Source organism: Melitaea cinxia, chromosome 20, assembly GCF_905220565.1.
Source record: "Melitaea cinxia chromosome 20, ilMelCinx1.1, whole genome shotgun sequence".
NCBI classification, from domain to species: Eukaryota; Metazoa; Arthropoda; class Insecta; order Lepidoptera; family Nymphalidae; genus Melitaea; species Melitaea cinxia.
In genome coordinates this window covers 1135260-1155171 of record NC_059413.1, presented here as the reverse complement: position 1 = coordinate 1155171, position 19912 = coordinate 1135260, and the positions used below count along the sequence as shown (strand labels likewise).

General features: G+C 35.9%; 1 protein-coding gene across 1 annotated transcript in view; it reads right to left on the bottom strand.

The window, feature by feature from the left end:
• Positions 1 to 19912, bottom strand: part of LOC123663604 (fatty acid synthase-like) — a 34378-nt gene that overhangs the window by 11610 nt on the left and 2856 nt on the right. The window contains exons 5-27 of the mRNA XM_045598276.1: positions 18456 to 18572; positions 17221 to 17399; positions 16588 to 16730; positions 15737 to 15940; positions 13829 to 14015; positions 11793 to 11955; positions 11507 to 11676; positions 9793 to 9944; positions 9385 to 9568; positions 9089 to 9237; positions 8822 to 9006; positions 8594 to 8713; positions 8379 to 8488; positions 5752 to 5942; positions 5328 to 5479; positions 4829 to 5086; positions 4259 to 4373; positions 3609 to 3860; positions 3187 to 3363; positions 2600 to 2749; positions 2409 to 2518; positions 1874 to 2024; positions 1346 to 1514 (exon numbers count right to left, since the gene is read on the bottom strand). Of these exons, the coding sequence (XP_045454232.1) occupies positions 1346 to 1514; positions 1874 to 2024; positions 2409 to 2518; positions 2600 to 2749; positions 3187 to 3363; positions 3609 to 3860; positions 4259 to 4373; positions 4829 to 5086; positions 5328 to 5479; positions 5752 to 5942; positions 8379 to 8488; positions 8594 to 8713; positions 8822 to 9006; positions 9089 to 9237; positions 9385 to 9568; positions 9793 to 9944; positions 11507 to 11676; positions 11793 to 11955; positions 13829 to 14015; positions 15737 to 15940; positions 16588 to 16730; positions 17221 to 17399; positions 18456 to 18572 (3788 nt within the window). The remainder of the gene's footprint in view (positions 1 to 1345; positions 1515 to 1873; positions 2025 to 2408; positions 2519 to 2599; positions 2750 to 3186; positions 3364 to 3608; positions 3861 to 4258; positions 4374 to 4828; positions 5087 to 5327; positions 5480 to 5751; positions 5943 to 8378; positions 8489 to 8593; positions 8714 to 8821; positions 9007 to 9088; positions 9238 to 9384; positions 9569 to 9792; positions 9945 to 11506; positions 11677 to 11792; positions 11956 to 13828; positions 14016 to 15736; positions 15941 to 16587; positions 16731 to 17220; positions 17400 to 18455; positions 18573 to 19912) is intronic.

The following is a 19912-nucleotide window of genomic DNA, read 5'->3' as shown; positions in this document are numbered from 1 at the left end:
TTATATTCCATGTGCATTTAATTTTATCATCAGAATTAATAATTTTATCTATGATATATTTTGATTTAGCAGCCATACAAACAGCTTTAAAAGTTTTAGAATATTTTTTTACATAATTCAAAATCTAGTCTCCTGCTTCCATTGCTTTATACTGTACAGTTCGTACAACCTATTTTTACTCTTATAAATACCTTCAGAGGCCCATTCACTAAATTTTAAGTTTACATTTATATCGAAAGTTTTAAGTTTAAAAATGTTATAGAATTCATCGAAAATTAATTTGAAAACTGAACTATAGATTACATCTGGATCCTGTGCCATCATATCTACTTTATATATTTTTTGCGCTACAATATCCCTAAAACAATTCATTCTCTTTACCGTTATTGGTCTACATGTAATTCTTCGAGAATTTATGTTAATTTTCTCATTAAGAGAGAATTTTTGACCGCAGTGATCGGAAGTTAAACCAGTTATAACAGATTTATTGTGGATTTCAATATTACTAAGTACGTTATCTATACAAGTAGAATGTAATGAACATGTAATTTATATACAAGTTAATTAACAATATGGATACTTTAAGAAGCTTAAAATTAGTTTTGTATATACGTTCGAGGCTTAATATCATTCACATCTAGGTACGTTTCCAAATCCTAAATAGCAACTAAGATATAATATGTGTGGTAACTGACACGTGACTTTGCAATGGCATTGTCGATTCCGAAATTTTCAATGACAGAGAGGCTTATAGATGTTATTGAGATACTTGTCTGTCTTGCAGCAGTTAGAAATCTGGTGGTGGTGTACTCATAGCGGTGTTTAACCGGTTCACGTCATACCGTGAACCTAGCTGGGAGAGTAAATGTGAGGTTCCACGGACGATGATTGAGGTAAGAATGCGCACTTCACACAGTTGAGTTAAACTAATTATTATTTATTTAGCTAGAGATAAAAACAAACATTCGCCGATTTCTGTCACGAACTCATAGGATTTTACGCTTGGGGTTAGTCATAACGCTGGCCCAGGGCTGACTTTATCACACCAAAGACGGCGCTATCCATTTTCGTCTTTCGTCTATGTATTTTAAAGCCTGCAGTTTGATGGTTATCCTGCTATCGTTTGGTTTCAATAGTTCAAAGGTGGTAGTAGAACTGTGTCATCCCTTAGTTGCCTCTAACGACACACACGAGAAGAGATGGTGTGGTTATATTCTATATGTCGTAGCCACCCAGCATTCATTTATTTATAAAAAGATTATTGTGTCCAATTTCAATAAAATCGTAAAAACGCTAACAATAGTATTGTAAATGACCTTATACATCAAAATATCATTTAAAATACCTTTCAAATCTGGAAACAATCTTAGCAAGAATTGTTTTTTCCTGTTGTCGCTGACTGTTGTGAAGACTTGACAACCGTGCGCCAGTGCGATAGATATAATGGCTTGACCGAGAGCGCCGGCTCCGCCGTGAACAAGTATACTAATACCTCTCCGGAATCTGCCCCTTGCCTGTAATAGGAGAAAAAAATTATGCCTATGATTTATATTGCAATATATTATTATTATTTTTTTCATCAACTATTAGTATTTCTTCCATATAAAAAAAAATCGGAGCTTAATCCACCGCGCTGCTCTGGTTGGCGGATAAATAAGTACATTATAATAGAGAAATAAAATATAAGGAAACGCTTCATATTAACCGCCCTCCGTAGCATAGGTAGAAGTCCTGTGTCGAGAGCTAGGGAATACGCAAAACATAGTTATAGATGCTCATATTCTGACAAACATATACCATGACCACATTACAGTGACACTAATGTCTATTAATAAATAAAATAATTAATAAAATTTGATATAGTAAGATTTACCAGACAGTAGAATGCCAAAGAATATGCTAGGGGTACAGTAGCAGCGTCCTCAAGGGTCCAATGATCAGGAACTGGCCACAATAGGTCTGGATTAGCTCTCACTGTCGTTTTGATTGATTTGTCATATACGATGCCCATTACACGTTCTCCACTGCAGATATACAAGAATAAAGCAATATCTATGTTAATAAAATGTCTTTTGTATTTATTTTAAACTATGGCATCAAAGAACATTACTGTAGAATACACAGAGCGATTGGATACATTCTCTTCTTACTCTTTATTGTTGATATAAAAAAAATCTAATAAGTTATAAACACCGCACAAATAGATTCACCCTAGTGGGGTTAATGCCTACTAGGGTGAATCTATTTGCTGGGGTTTCAAAAACAAACCAGCAGGCTATAACTTATTATAGTATATGCGTTGTATAGTTGGGGGGTCCGGGGACAAGTTCTTACACTTGTAAATACTATACAAATATTTGACAATACTAGACCAAGGCAAACTTTGTCATTAAATTTTTAGCATTAACCTTTCAGTAACGCCGCTGAAATCGAGGAGAGTGTTTTCGTTGTACTCGTCCAAAGCCACAAAACCAGATTTTTTCTTTACTTCAACATCATTGATACCAGCGTAATGAACCTAAAAAACCATTGAATGCATTAATTGGAGACTAAATTTAACAAATATTACAAAAGCTTACAATTTATTCAAGTGACAAACCTTCACTTTTACTCCGTCAGTACTTGTTTCCGGAGCTTCTGCCCAATACAAAGTATCAAGTTCACCAGGCTGTTTAATTTTAAGCATCATATCGCGTCCTTTGATTGGGTTTTCACGTATAGGTAAATAATATTCTCCGCTCCAAATTCCCTTCAAATTTATTTCACAACACATTGTTATCTTAAGCTCAATAATAGTAGTATTTATATAGAAAGTAATTATCACCATAAAAATCCTAAACAATTGATTATAAAACACCTTTTTAGAAACTTTATCGCGGCTTATTAAGTTTTTTAAATGCCTGACGTTTTGGATATTTTATAGTAATCATGGTCACGGGAGAATACCCAGTTCTCCTGTGATTTAATAAACCGCGATAAAATCTGGAAAAAGTTGTTTTATTATAATGAGTGAATTTCGCGTTAACATTAGAGAACATTATCTAAACAATTGAGTTGTATTGACGTTTTCCTTCTTTAAATAGTATGAAACAAGGTCTGAATTCAGGCATTTTTTAAATATTTTATGTGTAAAATCAAACCACTAAAGTACAGTTTTAAAGGTTCCGATATTAAAGTCAGCGTTACCTGTACTTGTGCTCCAGTAGGTTGCCACAAACCCAGTTCGATGCACATTGATCCTGTTGTGTGAGCGCATACCGTGCGGTACAACATTAACGATTGACTTTTTGCAGTTTCTTTAGTATACTCAGTGTTAATTAGGAAGGAGTTACGGGTTCGCATGTGAAGCAGAACTTGAGCCAACTGTAAAACAATAAATAGAATAAGAGTAAGTACAATAAAAATCCAAACTATATTATATTATGGAGTTTTGTCTCGTATAATATTCTCTTAAGAAAAAATTAATAATAGTTCTGATGTAATTTCTGCTGCTAGATCTCAGATTGTGATAATGAAGAAAATCTGATAGGAATTTAAAAAAAATAATGACCCGATAATCATAATGTGAATCTGCAATAATTACTTAAAAGAATAAGCGTATATCATACATTTTCATCATTTGATAAATTGTTGACCACAACAACATCGACGTCTTTTAAAAAGTCATGTTGTTTTAAGACTTGACATCTGTGCACAGTTGAGTATTGTATACGTATCCCTGGAATATCATTGATAATCTTATTTAATTCATTGTGTTCAGATTTATCACTTTTATTATCAACGAGTTCAGCGACACTTATTTCTTGTTTCTTTAAATTTTCAGCAACTACTTGTAAAATGACGTAAAGTGCTGACGTTTTCTGTAAATAAATGAGATTTTTTAAATATATTTTAATAATTAGCTGTACCCGCGACCTCGTCCGCATGGAATTTAATAGAAAGTTATTGCATAGTTTGCAGAGTTATAAAACAAATAAATTTCCAAAATAAAATTAGCCTAAGTTACCCCTTACTACATCAGCTATTTGTCAGTGTAAGTCCCGTCAAAATCGGTCCAGCCGTTTCATAGATTAGCCAGAATAAACAGATAGAGAGACAAAAATTTAAAAAAATGCTATTTTGGTATATGTACCGTGTATACATCTATATCCATATGCATTTATTAGAGTAAAAAAACTGTTATTTTAATTTTACATTCAGACACTCCCATTTTATTTATATGTATTGTTAATATAAAAATAAGTATAATAATAATTACATCAAGTTTGTCTTTAGTATAATGTGGGACAAACTGTACGCTTTTGAGTGTAACATTCTTGTTCATCGATGGCAGATCGTAGAATCTTGAACTAAACATTTGAACACCGCCGCAACTGAAAATGAGAGCACAGAAGTTATTTTTTTTGAATAGTTTTTTATTTTTATTTTTGTTATTGTTTTATCAATAACAATTACTCTGATTTAATCATATAATAAATACAAACCAAAGGTAAAAAAATTAAGTGCACAATTCAAGCAAGTACATTAGTACGGCCAACCTGATGGTAAGCGATTGACGTAACTTATAGACGCCTGCAATACCAAAAGGGTCACAAGCACGTTGCTGACCCTACCCTCAATCCCCTAGGAGCTCTGGTCACCTTACTCACCACAGGAACATAACGCTGCTTTAAAGAATTATTGTTCAGCTGTGATCTTCTGTAAGGATGAGGTACTTTCCCAGCCGGGCTGCTCCAGATTTTGAGCAAGATATTTCTTACTGGGCCCTACCTCAATTAAAGTCGATTTGCATCAAATATATAATAACTTACAGCTTCTAATAACGCACCTGATGCTATCGTTATTTTCACTGAATGTAGCCTTCATGACTGTTGTTCCATCGTTTAATATTTTTTTATGTCCTAAGTGATTTTGGACATCGATAACAATTTTTTTTATTGTGTGCAGTTGGGAAACTGATTCGTTGTTTCGTCTGAGCGTATTTAGTTGAATCAAGCCGTCGATAAAAGTAATCCAATTATCTTTCCACAGAATATTAGCTTCATCCAAAGATTGATTAGCATTATAGATACAACGAAATTCGCCTCTGTAACAAAAAAAAAAATACATTTAAAATTTTGTTTTTTAAAACACATTATTTAAAAAATTTATTAAATCGATTTAGTGAACAATGAATTGTTTGATATTGTAGAAAAAGTAATTGAATTGTAAATTAAGTAGTAATTTGAATGACTTGATATTTACTTTTAATAATAATTTATTATATATTCCATTTTATATATTATATATTTATTATATTTTTATAATATATTCCATTAAAAACTTACGAATAATTATAATCTCTTGAATGAAATAGATGATAAATGTCATTTGAATCTAAAACCATGGTTTCATCAGATTGGGTTGTGGCGGGTACCATTTCTTCGTCGCCTTTTTCAATAACAAAACCTGTTGCGACTTTTGTTTTGTTACTCAAAACCTAAAATATACGATGTAATGAAAATGTAACACGTGTCTATATTATGTTACGTTTTTACGGTGATATTAATTATTATGATCTACTAAGTTTATAGCGATCGTAGTAAATTAAATTTATTTTTGAATTTTTTTTGTATCTCGTATTGTATTTGAAGAGGGAAACATAGTACTAACGAACCCCAAAATAAGAAACTGTTTTGAAATTTTAACGAAATTTCCTTTTTTTCAGTTCATTCGATTTAACTAAATACGACTTCATATTGAAATAATTACTTCGAATTTCCCAGAGCCTCTATGAAGAGCCACGCTAAGGGAGACCTGGCGTTGGTCGTAAAGAACCAGTTGGGAATATTGTTGCACGTCTTTGAATTCCACTGATATATTTTTTTTCTCGACTCCCAACGACATCGCTAAAGTATCCCACACCGCCACTAATACCGCCGCAAACGGAAACATATTCTTTTCTGCAATCATTTTTTTATCATTAATACATGTTTACATATCAACACAGTACTTTGATTGATTGATTATCCACGGGCTATTTTCCGCAACTCGACGACTTAGTGCGCCTATTTTGCGTGCAACACAGTACTTAAATTGATTATAATAATTTGACGTCTTTAACGTAAAATCTAACTTTACATCTTGTATCACAGCAAGCACGGAACTCAGTCAGTCATCAAAATAAAATATTCGAAGTATATTTATTCTTTGTATATTGATAATCATGCACAGATATTTAAGATTAAATTATAATAATTAAGTTCAAATTGTATTAATAAATGAAGAAATTATAAGTAATAGAATACTTTCTTAATGTTAGTGTTTTGTTGAAGCCCACGATGTGATGTATTTACATTCTTATATAAATATTATAATGAAAAGCAATCCTATAGGTGCTTACTATTACGCAAATTGCGTAATAGTATTTACTGTAGGTAAATATTATTATCCAATTTGCGCAGGATTTTTTTTACTACCGTCCATAAATTAGAAGTAGTTCTATTATAATATAATTAAAACACTATAACAAATTACTTCTACTCTGCGACCTAGACTGCCCCAAGTACTATATGGCTCCGAGCAGATCCAACTGGAACTCCAAAGCGATTCGATTCGCTGGAAACCACTAGCGACGCGGATGAGATGATACACTGGGCCGCAGACACTTTCCAGCGACGAATTCAACGAAACAGTCCAAACTTTCTTCCGAAGTCTTGGATCTGATGTGGTGGAGGCGCGAGATGCACGTTGGGCAGTTTCACGAGAATTGCAGGCTCTTTCCAAGACGATACGGAAACTTATACGCAGATATCTCTACTGCTTTAATACGAGAGAATTTACTACTCATATTGCGCAGAACCAATTGCTCCACGCTCTCAGATCCGAGCAGAGAGGAGAGTGGTGAGAGGAAGAGGAGCCAGGAAGGAAGAGAAGAAGGGGACACCAAAGATCCACGTGCAACATTGTTGCGCCATTATTTGGGGGACATCCCGGACATCGAAGTAAATAAGATTAGTGCGGCGTTCGGCAGTTTAAAAATGGGAGGGCCCGTTGGATGACGGAATTATGACAGAGCTCTTTCAAGCCGCAGGGTGACCTGCTTTAAAAGCTTTGGCGAAACTCTTTAATGCCTTTATCCACCGAGGTACCACGCTAAATCCCCTTTCTTGGAGATCGGGTGCACTAAAGCTATCTTCCACGAGCGTGGGACGAAGCCTTATGAATAACAATACCGGAAAAGACGCGTAAGGACGGGTACCAACTCAGGAGCACAAGTTCGTAGTACTAACGAAGGGATGCCAACGGGATGATCACATGGTCGGTTGTACGCGAGCCGAGCCACTCAGTGTGAGGGCGTTGGAATCACCAAGTATCGTGATCGCTGTGGATGGGATCTGTTGTAGCACGGAATCTGTTTCGTCATTACCGCTGAGGTTCTATATAGGCAGGCACAGTCGCGGGAATTATCATCGCTGTCTATGCGCAACCAAAGGATGGAAAGGTCCCTACCTTCAAGACTGCCAAGGTGACGAAAGCAGACATCCTTTCTGAAGTCCACGCAAACTCCAGCCTGCGGTACAAAAGTGTTTTAATTTGTACCCCGGACAACAGAGATAAAAGGTATCAGCTGAAGAGGATTTCTGTGTCTCGGTAAAAAAAAAGCAAGGCCGGCTTCACCGTCTGGAGGTGGTAGTGGGTGGCGTTAAGATTGGTATGAAGTCCCCTGATGTTCCAGAAATCCAGGGTCATAGTGGAAGAGTACTTCTTCTGACTGCTTTGTTTACCCCAAGCAGTTAATGTGTTTAGCACAGATTCCCCCCCCCCCCCCAGAAATCGCGGGCTACCGATGCTTCCAAGCTAACAATAAAAACATCCTTACTCTCTTGGGGTAGTTTGTGCTGCCATTTGTGGGGGGTGTGGGGGATCTCTAGTCACTTTCCTCACCAACAGGAACACAACGTTGCTGGAAAACAGTGTTATTTAGCTGTTACCTTCTGTAAGGTCGAGGTACAATCAAGCTGCTCCATATTTTAAGCAGGAACTTTTCTGCTATGCTCTACCTCTGACTTAGTCCACCGGACCAGCTGGTTCCGGTTTATATTTAGACAAAACGAAAGCTGTGTTTAACAACTAGTCAACTCAAGCTTAAAGTTGCTTAAAATACAATGGAACAGGCTATATGTAGATGATATGATGGAGCAGACGTGTCCTGGAGTGGAGATAACAACTTGGCAAACGCGATTCGGGACTTCCTCTGGCCCGCTGGACCGACGATATACGTAAGATTGCCGGTGGTGGCTAGATGAGGATTGAGGGAAACCGGGATATTAGGCGCAAACTTGGGGACGACCATGTGCAGCAGTGAAGTGTGGCAATAGGCTGAAGTGAACCTCTACCTCTAATGACGTGTCCTTTCAAATATTCATTGTCATCGTCTTGAGTTGATAATACAAATTTACATGCGGCAGCTGTTTTTCTATGTGCAGCCACGTGAAATGGTAAAAACCTGTAAGAAATAACTATATAAGCAAAATGTATATGTTAACATTTTTTTAAAATATAAATCGTATTTTTATTCTAAAAATGAGATTTTTTTTTAGTAAATAATTACCATCGTTCATTATGAGCCCATTTCACCAAGTGGGACAGCATTGGTGTTCCAGTTGAAACAGGGTATTCGATTTTAGGATAAATTGCTTCAAGTTTTGGATTATATCCTTCCATATAGAGTCTGTAAAATGGATGTAGAATTAAACATTTTTGTTTTGGTACCAAACAGTACACTTGAAGTTGAAGCACACTTAGTGGTTTACACTTTTAGGCAATCAAAGATATTTACTTTCCAACAGCTTCAAGGAAAAATGTTGCATTGTCTGGGTGTCCACGTCTCGTGAGTGGAATATGTTTGCAGGATTCTGGCAGCGATCGCTTAAGGATCGCCTGTAGAAGACCGTGTGGAGCAATTTCTACTAACACAGCGTTGGGTGGAATCAAAGCTGACGTCTCCTCAAAGAGGACTGGGTTCTACAAAAAGTTGTCATTGATGATAATAGCCATATCAAGTTTATTTTACTAGACACAAAATATACTATAATGCGACATTTACTAGCAAGTTGTTGGTGTGGTATTCTGCTGAGGAATACTTAGCTAACGGTTCACCCCACCGTTCTTGTGGAACAGATGTCGACAACCAGCGTTCACTTCTGGGCTTTGGATATTTAATCACGTCTTTTAGATACTTCAGGAGACCAGGACCTACATAAAAAAGTGAAACCTTTTTTATCAAATTATAAAGATAAAATAGAAAAAATAATCCTAGTGTGTGGGTAATACCAGCATATTATTGAATAATTAATAATTGTTTATATTATACAGTACACATATTATAAATATCAGTGTTACCTGCTTCAGCAATATAGCGCGAGTGATACGCAATGTTGGAGCACGGCACTTCCTTTGCGAAAATGTGCTTCGACGTCAAGTCGGCGACGAACTCTTTCATGATGTCGGCTGGTCCGGAGATCGTACACGAATCGGGGCCATTGTGGCACGCTACTTCGATCTCTGGTGGACACAGCTTAGATATCTGTTATAAATATTATTCGCAGATATAACTCAATGATCAATTATATTCAAATAGTTAACAATACGATACCTACAAAATAAATTATCCGAAAATGTTAAGATGCACCAAGATGACATGTGGTGTTTTAAAAATTCGATACAGTTAACCATATCTTCTTATGTTATAGAAAGATAGATAGATACAATCACGAACACGCTTTATTTTGGTTTAATTAAAAAGCATACCTGTTGGAATCCAACACCCACAGCTGCCATCGATCCTTTTATGAAAGGAGTTTGCAGGGAAACTAATCCTCGACTATATGCAGATAGTATCATCTCTTCAGCTGTGAGGCAACCATCTGCATATGCACACCCCAATTCACCAACACTATGACCTAAAAGGCAATTATTTTTATTTATTTTATAATTTATTGTACACCACAAATACATTAGAAACAAAGCATAAAAGATAGTTACAGAGTGTGAAGTACAATAGGCGGACTTATGCCTAATTAGCCATTTATTCCAGACAACCCATACATATAAAAAGATAAGTTATTATCGAAATTGAGTATTTGGTGTAGTTTTATAATAAAATTGCATAGAAATGTTTACATTCCGATAAAAAACACACCTAAATAAATGAAAAGTCGAACAAAAATATGATATACTTTTCTTACAGTCACTCACACTTCAGCCTATCACAGTCCACTGTTGGACATAGGCTTCCACAAGTTCGCGCAAAAAATGGCATGAACTCATGTGTGTTGCCAATAGTCACGACGCTGGGCAGGCGGGTTGGTGACCACAGCTTTGTCGCACCGAAGACGCTGCTGCCCGTCTTTAGCCTGTGTGAGATACACAGACCGAAGACGGGCCAGCAGTTGGATGGTTATACCGCCATCGGTCGGCTTTTTAAGTTCCAAGTTGGTAATGGAACTGTGTTATCCCTTAGTCGCCTCTTACGACACCCACGGGAAGAGAGGGGTGCCTATATTCTTTGCTGCCGTAACCACATAGCAGGCATTTTTGTTGCAGTAATATATAATAAAGAAAATGTAAATGCAACAGTGTATTACAAATATTTTTGAAACGTATTAGAACATTAGAATTACTTACAAAATATATATCGAAATTAAATAAAATCGTTACAGGCAGTTGTCGTGTAATACTAAACTCACCTGAACACTATTATATATATATATATATATATATATATATATATATATATATATATATAATTTTAATGTTATTGTTAAAGTAATAGGGTAACGTGGTTTAAGAGTACGCAACACCATGCAAAGAGTTACGGTTTACGGTTGATTTCAGTCGCATTTTGATGTCAACTATGATCAAAAGTGCTGTGCGAAGAAAAAATCAGATTGGGAGAAAATACAGATTTTGCATAAGATTTGTTCTTAAAATTTTAATTTTTTTGACATTTTGCAAGTATTTTTGAGACAATAATAGAATTATTTTTTAAAAACGATGTAAGCTGTTGCGTTTTTAAATTTAGGCATCGTAACTAACAAACGCATCGTAACTAACATTTCCGCACTTTAATGATTTCGTTGGAGTGTATAAGAGTACGTATTTATGTATTTTTTTAGATTCAAATTTACAAATATTTATCATGAACAGTTGGTACGAATTCCATATTGAGTTATCCGGAATTTTACTGTTAGCCTTGGACGAAAATGGAGATGCAAAAAATGTAGTAAAATCTACGAAGGATTGGAGCTTAATCCACCAAGCTATACTTTTGTTGGCGGATTTTTCCCTACTATCAGTCACGATCGCTATCGGGTATTTATGATAACAACCGGGATCGATAGCTTAATGTGCTCTTCGAGGCACGGTAGGGACTAACAAGGACTGACCTCATTGTTTTTTTTTTTTGAATACATCAAACCTTTAGTACGTACTCCTAGACCAGGTTACCCTGGTTCGAAATTACCAATAATGTTGTCTGGGAAGATTCCCATTTCACTGAGAATATCGGTAAGACCAATCTGAACTGCGGCGATTCCAACGAACGAGTTGAGAATGTTGTCAAATATAGTTTTATCGGGCGACGTTATAATGTGGACTATATCAATTCCTTTAGGTTCCAGAACTCGACGACAACTGCAATAGATAATTATTCAATTTTTAATTTATGAGTGAAACTAAATTTATGCTTTGATAACTTTTCTACGAGTAGCTATAATAAATATAAGATATGTGTTTAGAAAGGTACACACCGTTCAATAGACGCAGCAAAGATCGGTATTCTCATGAGCTGCGCGCCCATGCCCGCCCATTGCGATCCCATACCGCTGTATACGAACCACAGAGGACGTTTGACGTCGTTGAAGTAATCCACTTTTTCAGATACACTAATTATTTCATTTTTGTCGTTTGTATCTAAAACACAAATAATTGGATATATAAAAGATGAAATTTTACGTACGTGTGAAGTCAGTAATTCAGTAAGTTACAAAATTATTATTACATGTATAATTTATATCTATAATATAAAAATGAGTCGCTGAATGTGTTGCTAAGCGCAAAACTCGAGAACGGTTGGACCGATTTCGCTAATTCTTTTTTTTAAATATTCCTTGAAGTACGAGGATGGTTCTTACGGAGAGAAAAAAGTCTAAAAAAAAAATTTAAATTTCCTAAAAAAGTCTAAAAACAACACTTTTCTATACTCCCATACAAAAGATTTATGATAATACTTAAAAGTCACTGTTAGGCGATACGAAGTTCGCCGGGTCAGCTAGTCTATAATATAAAAATGAGTTGCTCAATGTGTTGCTAAGCGCAAAACTCGAGAACGGTTGGACCGATTTCGCTAATTCTTTTTTTTAAATATTTCTTGAAGTACGAGGATGGTTCTTACGGAGAGAAAAAAGTCTAAAAAAAAAAAATTTTAATTTCCTAAAAAAGTCTAAAAACAACACTTTTCTATACTCCCATACAAAAGATTTGTGATAATACTTAAAAGTCAATTTGAACTTTAATACCATACGATAAAGTTTGTGTTAGGCGATTCGAAGTTCGCCGGGTCAGCTAGTATTTAAATAAAAATGTATGTTGCTAAGCGCATAACTCGAGAATGGCTCGACCAATTCGGCTAATTTATTTTTTGTATGTTCCTTAAAGCCCACGGAAGGTTTTAAAACTAAAAAAAAAAAATGAAAAAAAAACATTACTATTAAAGTCGGGTAGCTAGTTATATAAATAAGTGTAAAATAAATATCTTTGATGTAAACACACGGTCATCTGTTCCTAAAATAAGCAACTTAATGCTTGTGTCATAGATTACAGTCGACTGATACATCCACAACATCCGGAATAGAAAGCAGGGCAGTGGCCAGGACACCGTCCCATGAGGCTAGTCTAAAGTCTTGTGTCATAAATATAATAAAATCTGACTAGCCCGTTGGCGTAGTTTGCAGAGACTCTACTTTGTGCTCCGAGGGATGTGGGTTCAATTTCTCTCGAGTCTGTTTATGATATATTTATTTATTTCTATATGAGTATTATTTACGTGCATATGTATTTTTAACACATTATTGTACATAATTGTGTTTGCAGGCAAACGAAGAAAAACCGACTTCAATTATATCGACAAGTAATACAACGTAGGTAGACGAAAAAATAGTCAAGTAAATACGCATTATCAAAGATCACTTCAAAAGTTGTAATCAAATCTCGATGAAATTTAAATGTGACCACATGATAAACATCGGCTTTCGATTAAATTAAAAATCATTAAAATCGGTACACCCAGTAAAAATTTATGCAGATTTTCGAGAGTTTCCTTCGATTTCTCTAGGATACCATTATCAGATCCTGGTTTCCTTATCATGGTACTAAGGATATCTCCTTTCCAATAAAAAATAATTATAAAACTCGGTTCATAAACGACGGAGTTATCCCCGAACATACATATATATATACGGTCGAATTGAGTAACCTCCTCCTTTTTTTGAAGTCGGTTAGTAAAATAAGCATTCAGTTTCTTACCATAGGAACAGACTCAGAAAAAATACACACCACACCTATACAACATTCGCCCTTCGTGTTATGATTTTCCATATTCTTCTGTATGTATTGCTACCGTTATTGTAGATTTTTTTTTTATACAACCAGGTCGACCAACAAGTTTAAGGCTCACCTAATGCATTACCGTAGCTTATAGACGTCTGTAGGACAAAGCAGGAAAATTATTCCTGCTGTGTCCTACAGTAACAACCTATAATTGAAAAAAATATATAAAATATCTTACCAATTATCATATATCCTCTACCCATGTGACCAAAAATGTTTATTTTGTGTATATTTCTGAACAGCGCCAGTTCCTCGGGATCGACGAGGCGAGTTTTTATATCATCAAATATTTTCTTTACAGACGACTCTTGTCTTCCCGATATTGTGACCAGCTGCGGTATGCTTGACTTGTAGCGTGTAAGATCCTGCCAGATAAAAATGTACGAAATAGATAGAGTGATTCATGAGGAAGGTTTATATGTATAACTAGCTGAGCCCGCAAACGTTGTTTTGCCATATATGTTATTAACCCCCTTAATCCCCCCCTCCCTTCTTATAATTTAGGGGTATGAAAAATAGATTTTGGCTGATTCTCAGACCTATCCGATATGCTCACAAAATTTCATAGAAATCTGTCCAAAGGTTTCGGAGGAGTATAATAACTAAGAATTTATATATAAGATATATGCATACTACGAGAATTTTACATATAAGATATATGCATACTACAAGTATAGCAGAGAGACACTGATAATTTTAGAGGTTTCTAATGTAATGTCCTAAGTAAACAGTTTTTTGGGCATACATTGCAAACATTGGTTGAACCCTATGAGATGGATCAAAATAATGTACTACAGTATTGTACACCTTGAAAAGGTCTTCCAAAAAAGTCCACAATGTTATATGTCTATCTCTTAGGGATAATCCACCATAACCATTTTTTATCCTTTACTTTTTACGAGAAATAATGGTTTATTTACGAAGCGATTTTAAGGAATATGGCATCAATCCTTATCCAATCAAGTACTTTAAATAGATTGTGCATTTAATATACCTCAATATGGCCCTTAACAGCATGTAATTTAAATGAATATTTTCGAGAATATTACAGATTTAAATCGCATGCGTTTATCGGAGCTCTCTAGCGAGAGCGAGTAAAATAACATTTATTATTTGATAAAAATGTGTTCTTCTGCGCGACAAAATAATCATTTCGTTATATTCAAATTGTATGATATTATTTAAACACGAAAAGGAATCTTTTTAAAAACAAAACGTTCTATTCAGTGCGACAATTATTTTCAAATTCTGTGTTCATCGTAAATTGTACTTTAGTCGGTATTAAAATTATTTTTTAAGCCGCACTTACAGTAATCAGTCGCGGTAACAGTGGGGCAGAGAGTGCTGCCACCAAATACTACAACTGGCGACGTATAATGGACGCGCTCTACGGCTGGAGCTAGGTTAAATGCTGGTCGGTCTAAACGAGTCTTCCTCCGACGAGTCGGTCTCGGTATGAATTTGAATAAAACGAAAGTAATGTATAACAAACAAGTCATATCGAGACCGGTATCGGTCGACGGTATCCTTCTCGAAGTTGTTCAGGATTATGTCTACCTTGGCCACATCATTCAACTAGCCCGAAACAATTTCGAGAAGGAAGCTGATAGGAGGATTCGGTTGGACTGGGCGGCGTTTGGCAGGCATCGTCGAGTCTTCACTTCGAAAAATCCGCATTGCTTGAATACTGTATTGTGTGTACAGTCTTTGAGTAATGTGTCCTGTCTGCTTTGACATAAGGTGCCGAGACGTGGACAACTGACGAGGGGGTTCTAATACACAAGTTTAAAGTCACTCAGCGTGCAATGGAACGGACTATGCTTGGGGTTTCTTTCAAAGATAAGATTAGCAATGAAACTATACGCGAGAGAACAAAAGTAACCGACATAGGTCACAGAATTAGCAAGTTGAAGTGGCAGTGGGCTGGTCACCTGCATCACATGCATTCCATCCGTGCGAAGCCGGGGCGGGTCACAAGTTTAATATAAATGGATTTAGTTGAAATAACGTGATAACGGAACTATATTTTTAATGATAAGATTATTTTTATTTGAACGATTTATAAAATGTACATATTACATCTCACCTTCGGCTTGTAGTAACCTTTCAAAAGAACATGTGAGTTGACACCAGATACAGACATTCCATTAACGGCGGCATAGTTTCGTCCGAACTCCTGGTGGTCAGTCACAACGCGCATGCGTCCCTCGCGCAGAGCTGCCACGTCCTGTCGCGGCACTTCACAATGCAGATTAGCGGCTATCTTGCCAGTATGATATGCAAGAAGAACCTGTAAATTTAATTTATATTTTTAATATTTAATAGAAAACCAGAGGAAGGTTGAGTATTGCGGGCGACCGAGATGATTGATGATCGCTTGGGGAATCCTATATCAAGCATCTGTATGCTATAGGCTGAAGTGATACATTTATTTATGCAGCTATAGTTAAACGTATTTCGTGGCGATTTCTTGTGTTTACTACAGTTTCGTGCTACAGTATTTTAGGCAATTTTTCTACGAAAAATAATGATGGGTAGATGTCTCTACATTAATCACTCGCTCCTTCTCTAGTATTGGAAATAAATTGCGTTTTTTAACATTGACTTTGTATTTATGTGTGACGTTTTAATTTGTATTGGCCATACAGGTGTTTGTCGTGGTCTGGGTGTTTGTGCAGTCCTTGTGGGTCACCCCACCGTGCCTCGGAGAGCACGTTAAGCCGTCGGTCCCGGTTGTTATCATGTACACCTGATAGCGATCGTTACTCATAGTAGGGAATATATCCGCCAACCCGCATTGGAGCAGCGTGGTGAATTAAGCTCTGATCCTTCTCCTACATGGGGAAAGAGGCCTATGCCCAGTAGTGGGATATTACAGGCTGAAGCGTGACGTTTTAATTAGTGTATGTGTGACAGGTCTTATAAAATTGTGTATACCTTAGTAATAGCTGATATTCCTGAAGCAGCTTCTCCATATCCTATATTGGATGTGACGCTTCCGATCAGAAGCGGATCATTACGGTTATTACAGTACACTTCCTCAATTGCTTCTAATTCCGCTTTATCAGCTTCCGCATTGGCTATTAACATGAAAAAAATAAAAGTGCGTGATTTCTGAGTACAACATCAACTGTTTATCATTGAACATTAATAATGTTCTACGAGATAAGTAAATAGTTCCAATTCGGAGCATTTTAGTTGAATTCAATGTTCAATACTAAGTTAACAATGTATCAAGTTTATTTGGCTGTTGGACGGTTTTATGCAGTAGACGCGATTAGTTTAGCCTAACGCCAACAACAAATAAATGTATTTATACTCGAAACAAATTTCGGATTATTGGTGTTCAGTTTATTACTAGCATCAGTAAGTCACAGCAATAGAGAGCATAATTGAAACGCATAATTTATGGTTTTTATAATATATTTAACGTTGAATATTTTAACTAAAGCTTTATTTCATAATCTGAATTTAACTGTAACAATGAAAAAATAAAATAATTATGTGTGATAATTATTTTTATTCCTTCATGAGTCACGTTACTGAAATATGAACAAATATATTTGTTACCTGCACCAAAGGCCTCGACATACTCTACAGCTTCTGGCTTAACCTTCACTTTTTCATAGAAGTCTTTGATGAACTTTGCCGTAACTGAAGGGTTCCTATAGAAGCCATACCGTGGATTTTTTCCGTTTTTCGGTAGCGAAGTATATTCACATTTAACATGCACTACCTCAGCGTAAATTCTAAAAAAACATAACAAAATTAAAAGGCTACAAGGATGACAGGCAAAAAGATTGAAAATAAATATTTGTATAAGAACAAGCCTCAAGTCCAAGCTGAAGTGAAAGTACCCCACCGATTGCATGTCACTCAGAAAGCTATGGAAAGGTCTATGCTCGGGATCTCACTTAGGTCCTAAATCAGACAATATAGCAGAAGACCAAACTAACTTCCATAGTTCAAAAGTGTAGCAAACTAAGAAGACAAATGTATATAATACTTGATGCTTCAAACAAAAAATATAACAAAAATAAATACCACGAGTATTGTAACATTCTAAAGAAATGTATAATTTCAGATACAAAAAAAAAACTAATTCTATTAAATATGTTAAGTTTCTTATAACAAATACCAAGCCTCATGGGAGGTTATAAAAAACACATTTGCCAAAACCCAAAATAACGAATTCACGGACATTAAAATAAATATTAAAAACTTAAATGACTTTATCGTAATTAGTGAATATTTTCATAAATTTCTATGTATTAATATGTGAAGCAATCTATATATTACACTTTGAATCCCTTTTTACGAAAATTGCGCGGACAAAGGAGTATGAAACTTCGTACACTTATAGTTTACTAGCCGATCTGGCGAACTTCGTACCGCCTTATTTTTTTTTTACTTGAGTATATATCGAAATAAAATATAGCCTATCTTTCAAGTTAGATCAAACTGCATACGGTGTGCAAATTTGATTAAAATCGGTTAATTAGTTTAGGAGTCCATTGAGGACAAACATTGTGACACGAGATTTATATATATTAAGATATGGAGGAGTGCAGATTGCCGACCATTCGGGAGAGACAAGAGGTTGATTGTTGGTGGAGTAAGAAGGTTCTCGAATTGAAACTATGGCTCGGCAAGTGTAGATTCGGACGTCCTCAAGCCAGGTGGACCGACTGATGGAGGGTTGCTGGTAGTGACTGGATGGCGAAAGCGGGAGATCGAGGCTTGTGACTAACCCTGTTGGAGGCATACATCTATCATACGCTAATATTATGTAATATCATACGTACCTACGAGCATCTTTTGCTTTTTGTAAGAACAGAATATTTACAGCTTCAGATTTAACGCATCCAGTGGGGTTGTTGTGGAATGATTTAGTTTTACCGTCCGTACTCAAATTCAAGATTCTAAAAAAAAACGAAAATAACTAAGTTAATACATTCAAATTCTTCGATACCATGAATAAAACTTAAAAAAATCTATATTTTTTTAGAAAACTGTAAGGAGATTAAGTAAAAATTGTAGTGTAGGATTCTCTATAACCGAGACTAACTGACCTGACCAAATGAATTTATAAAAATTGGCCCCGATTTGATATTGTACGAAAAGCTAGGAAACGGGATACTTTATATTACATTTATCCCGAAATTTGCCGTTTGAGAATTGATTCATGTATATTTAAAGGTCCTTGGTTTCACAGTTTAGTAATTTAAAGATCGGTATTATAATTAAATTATTTAAAAATGTTAAATGTCATGTTCATCTTAACTGCTTATACTTAAGATAAAATTTTCAATGCTTTTACATTTATCATATCTAATGCAACACAGTATTAAATAAAAAAGTATGTGTCAACCTCAACATGCGACTGGAGTTTACTACTATTAACCATTACCGTGATATCCAAAATTAAAATCTTTTTATTTTTTTTAATTTATTTATTTAATACTTTTTGCATATGTATATTTAAACTAGAGATGTAACGGATATCCGGTAACTATCCGGTATCCAGCGTATCCGGCCTTGTTTTCATTATCCGGCCGGATACCGGATAGTAATATCCGGCCTGATCATCATCATTACAGCCTATACAGTCCACTGCTGGACATTGGCCTCCACAAGTTTACGCCAAAAATAACGTGAACTCATGTGCTTTGCCCATGGTCACCACCTACGGCCGGATACCGGATAGTAATTCAGTATCATCATTATTGGTCTTAGTCCGTCTATTGCAGATGATTTAGACAGTGTCAAATAGACACTGTGTCGCCTAGGACACTCTTCAGGAAAACGCAGAGTTGCCTAAGCTCTGCGGCACCTCACTGGCTAAGCCCACAGGAACGACGAGTCGATACGTATGGAGCCAGTTTGGCTGCAGGAGTCTTTCGCATTTTAGAGCTATGTCACGATTGCTTGACGGAGACCCCATTCCGGGTTTCAAATGAAGTTTTCCTTCTCCAGGACCCTGATGATTTTGAGCCAGGTTTATCCCTCGGTTGCCTTTTACGACCCCCATGGGAAAAAAGGCAAGTGTGTGTGTGTGTGTGTGCGATACACCAAAAAGCTAAGTTCCGCCGGATAATCGGGCGGCCGGATATTCTGCTATTAGGTCACATGGTTCGCACTGACTGACTGAACTGACAGTTTCATCACTGATTTAAGCACTTTTACGTAGTAAAAAAAGGAAAAAAAAAACCAGTAGCACAGAAATAAAATTTAAGCAAAAAGTTGTTACAATGACAGCATA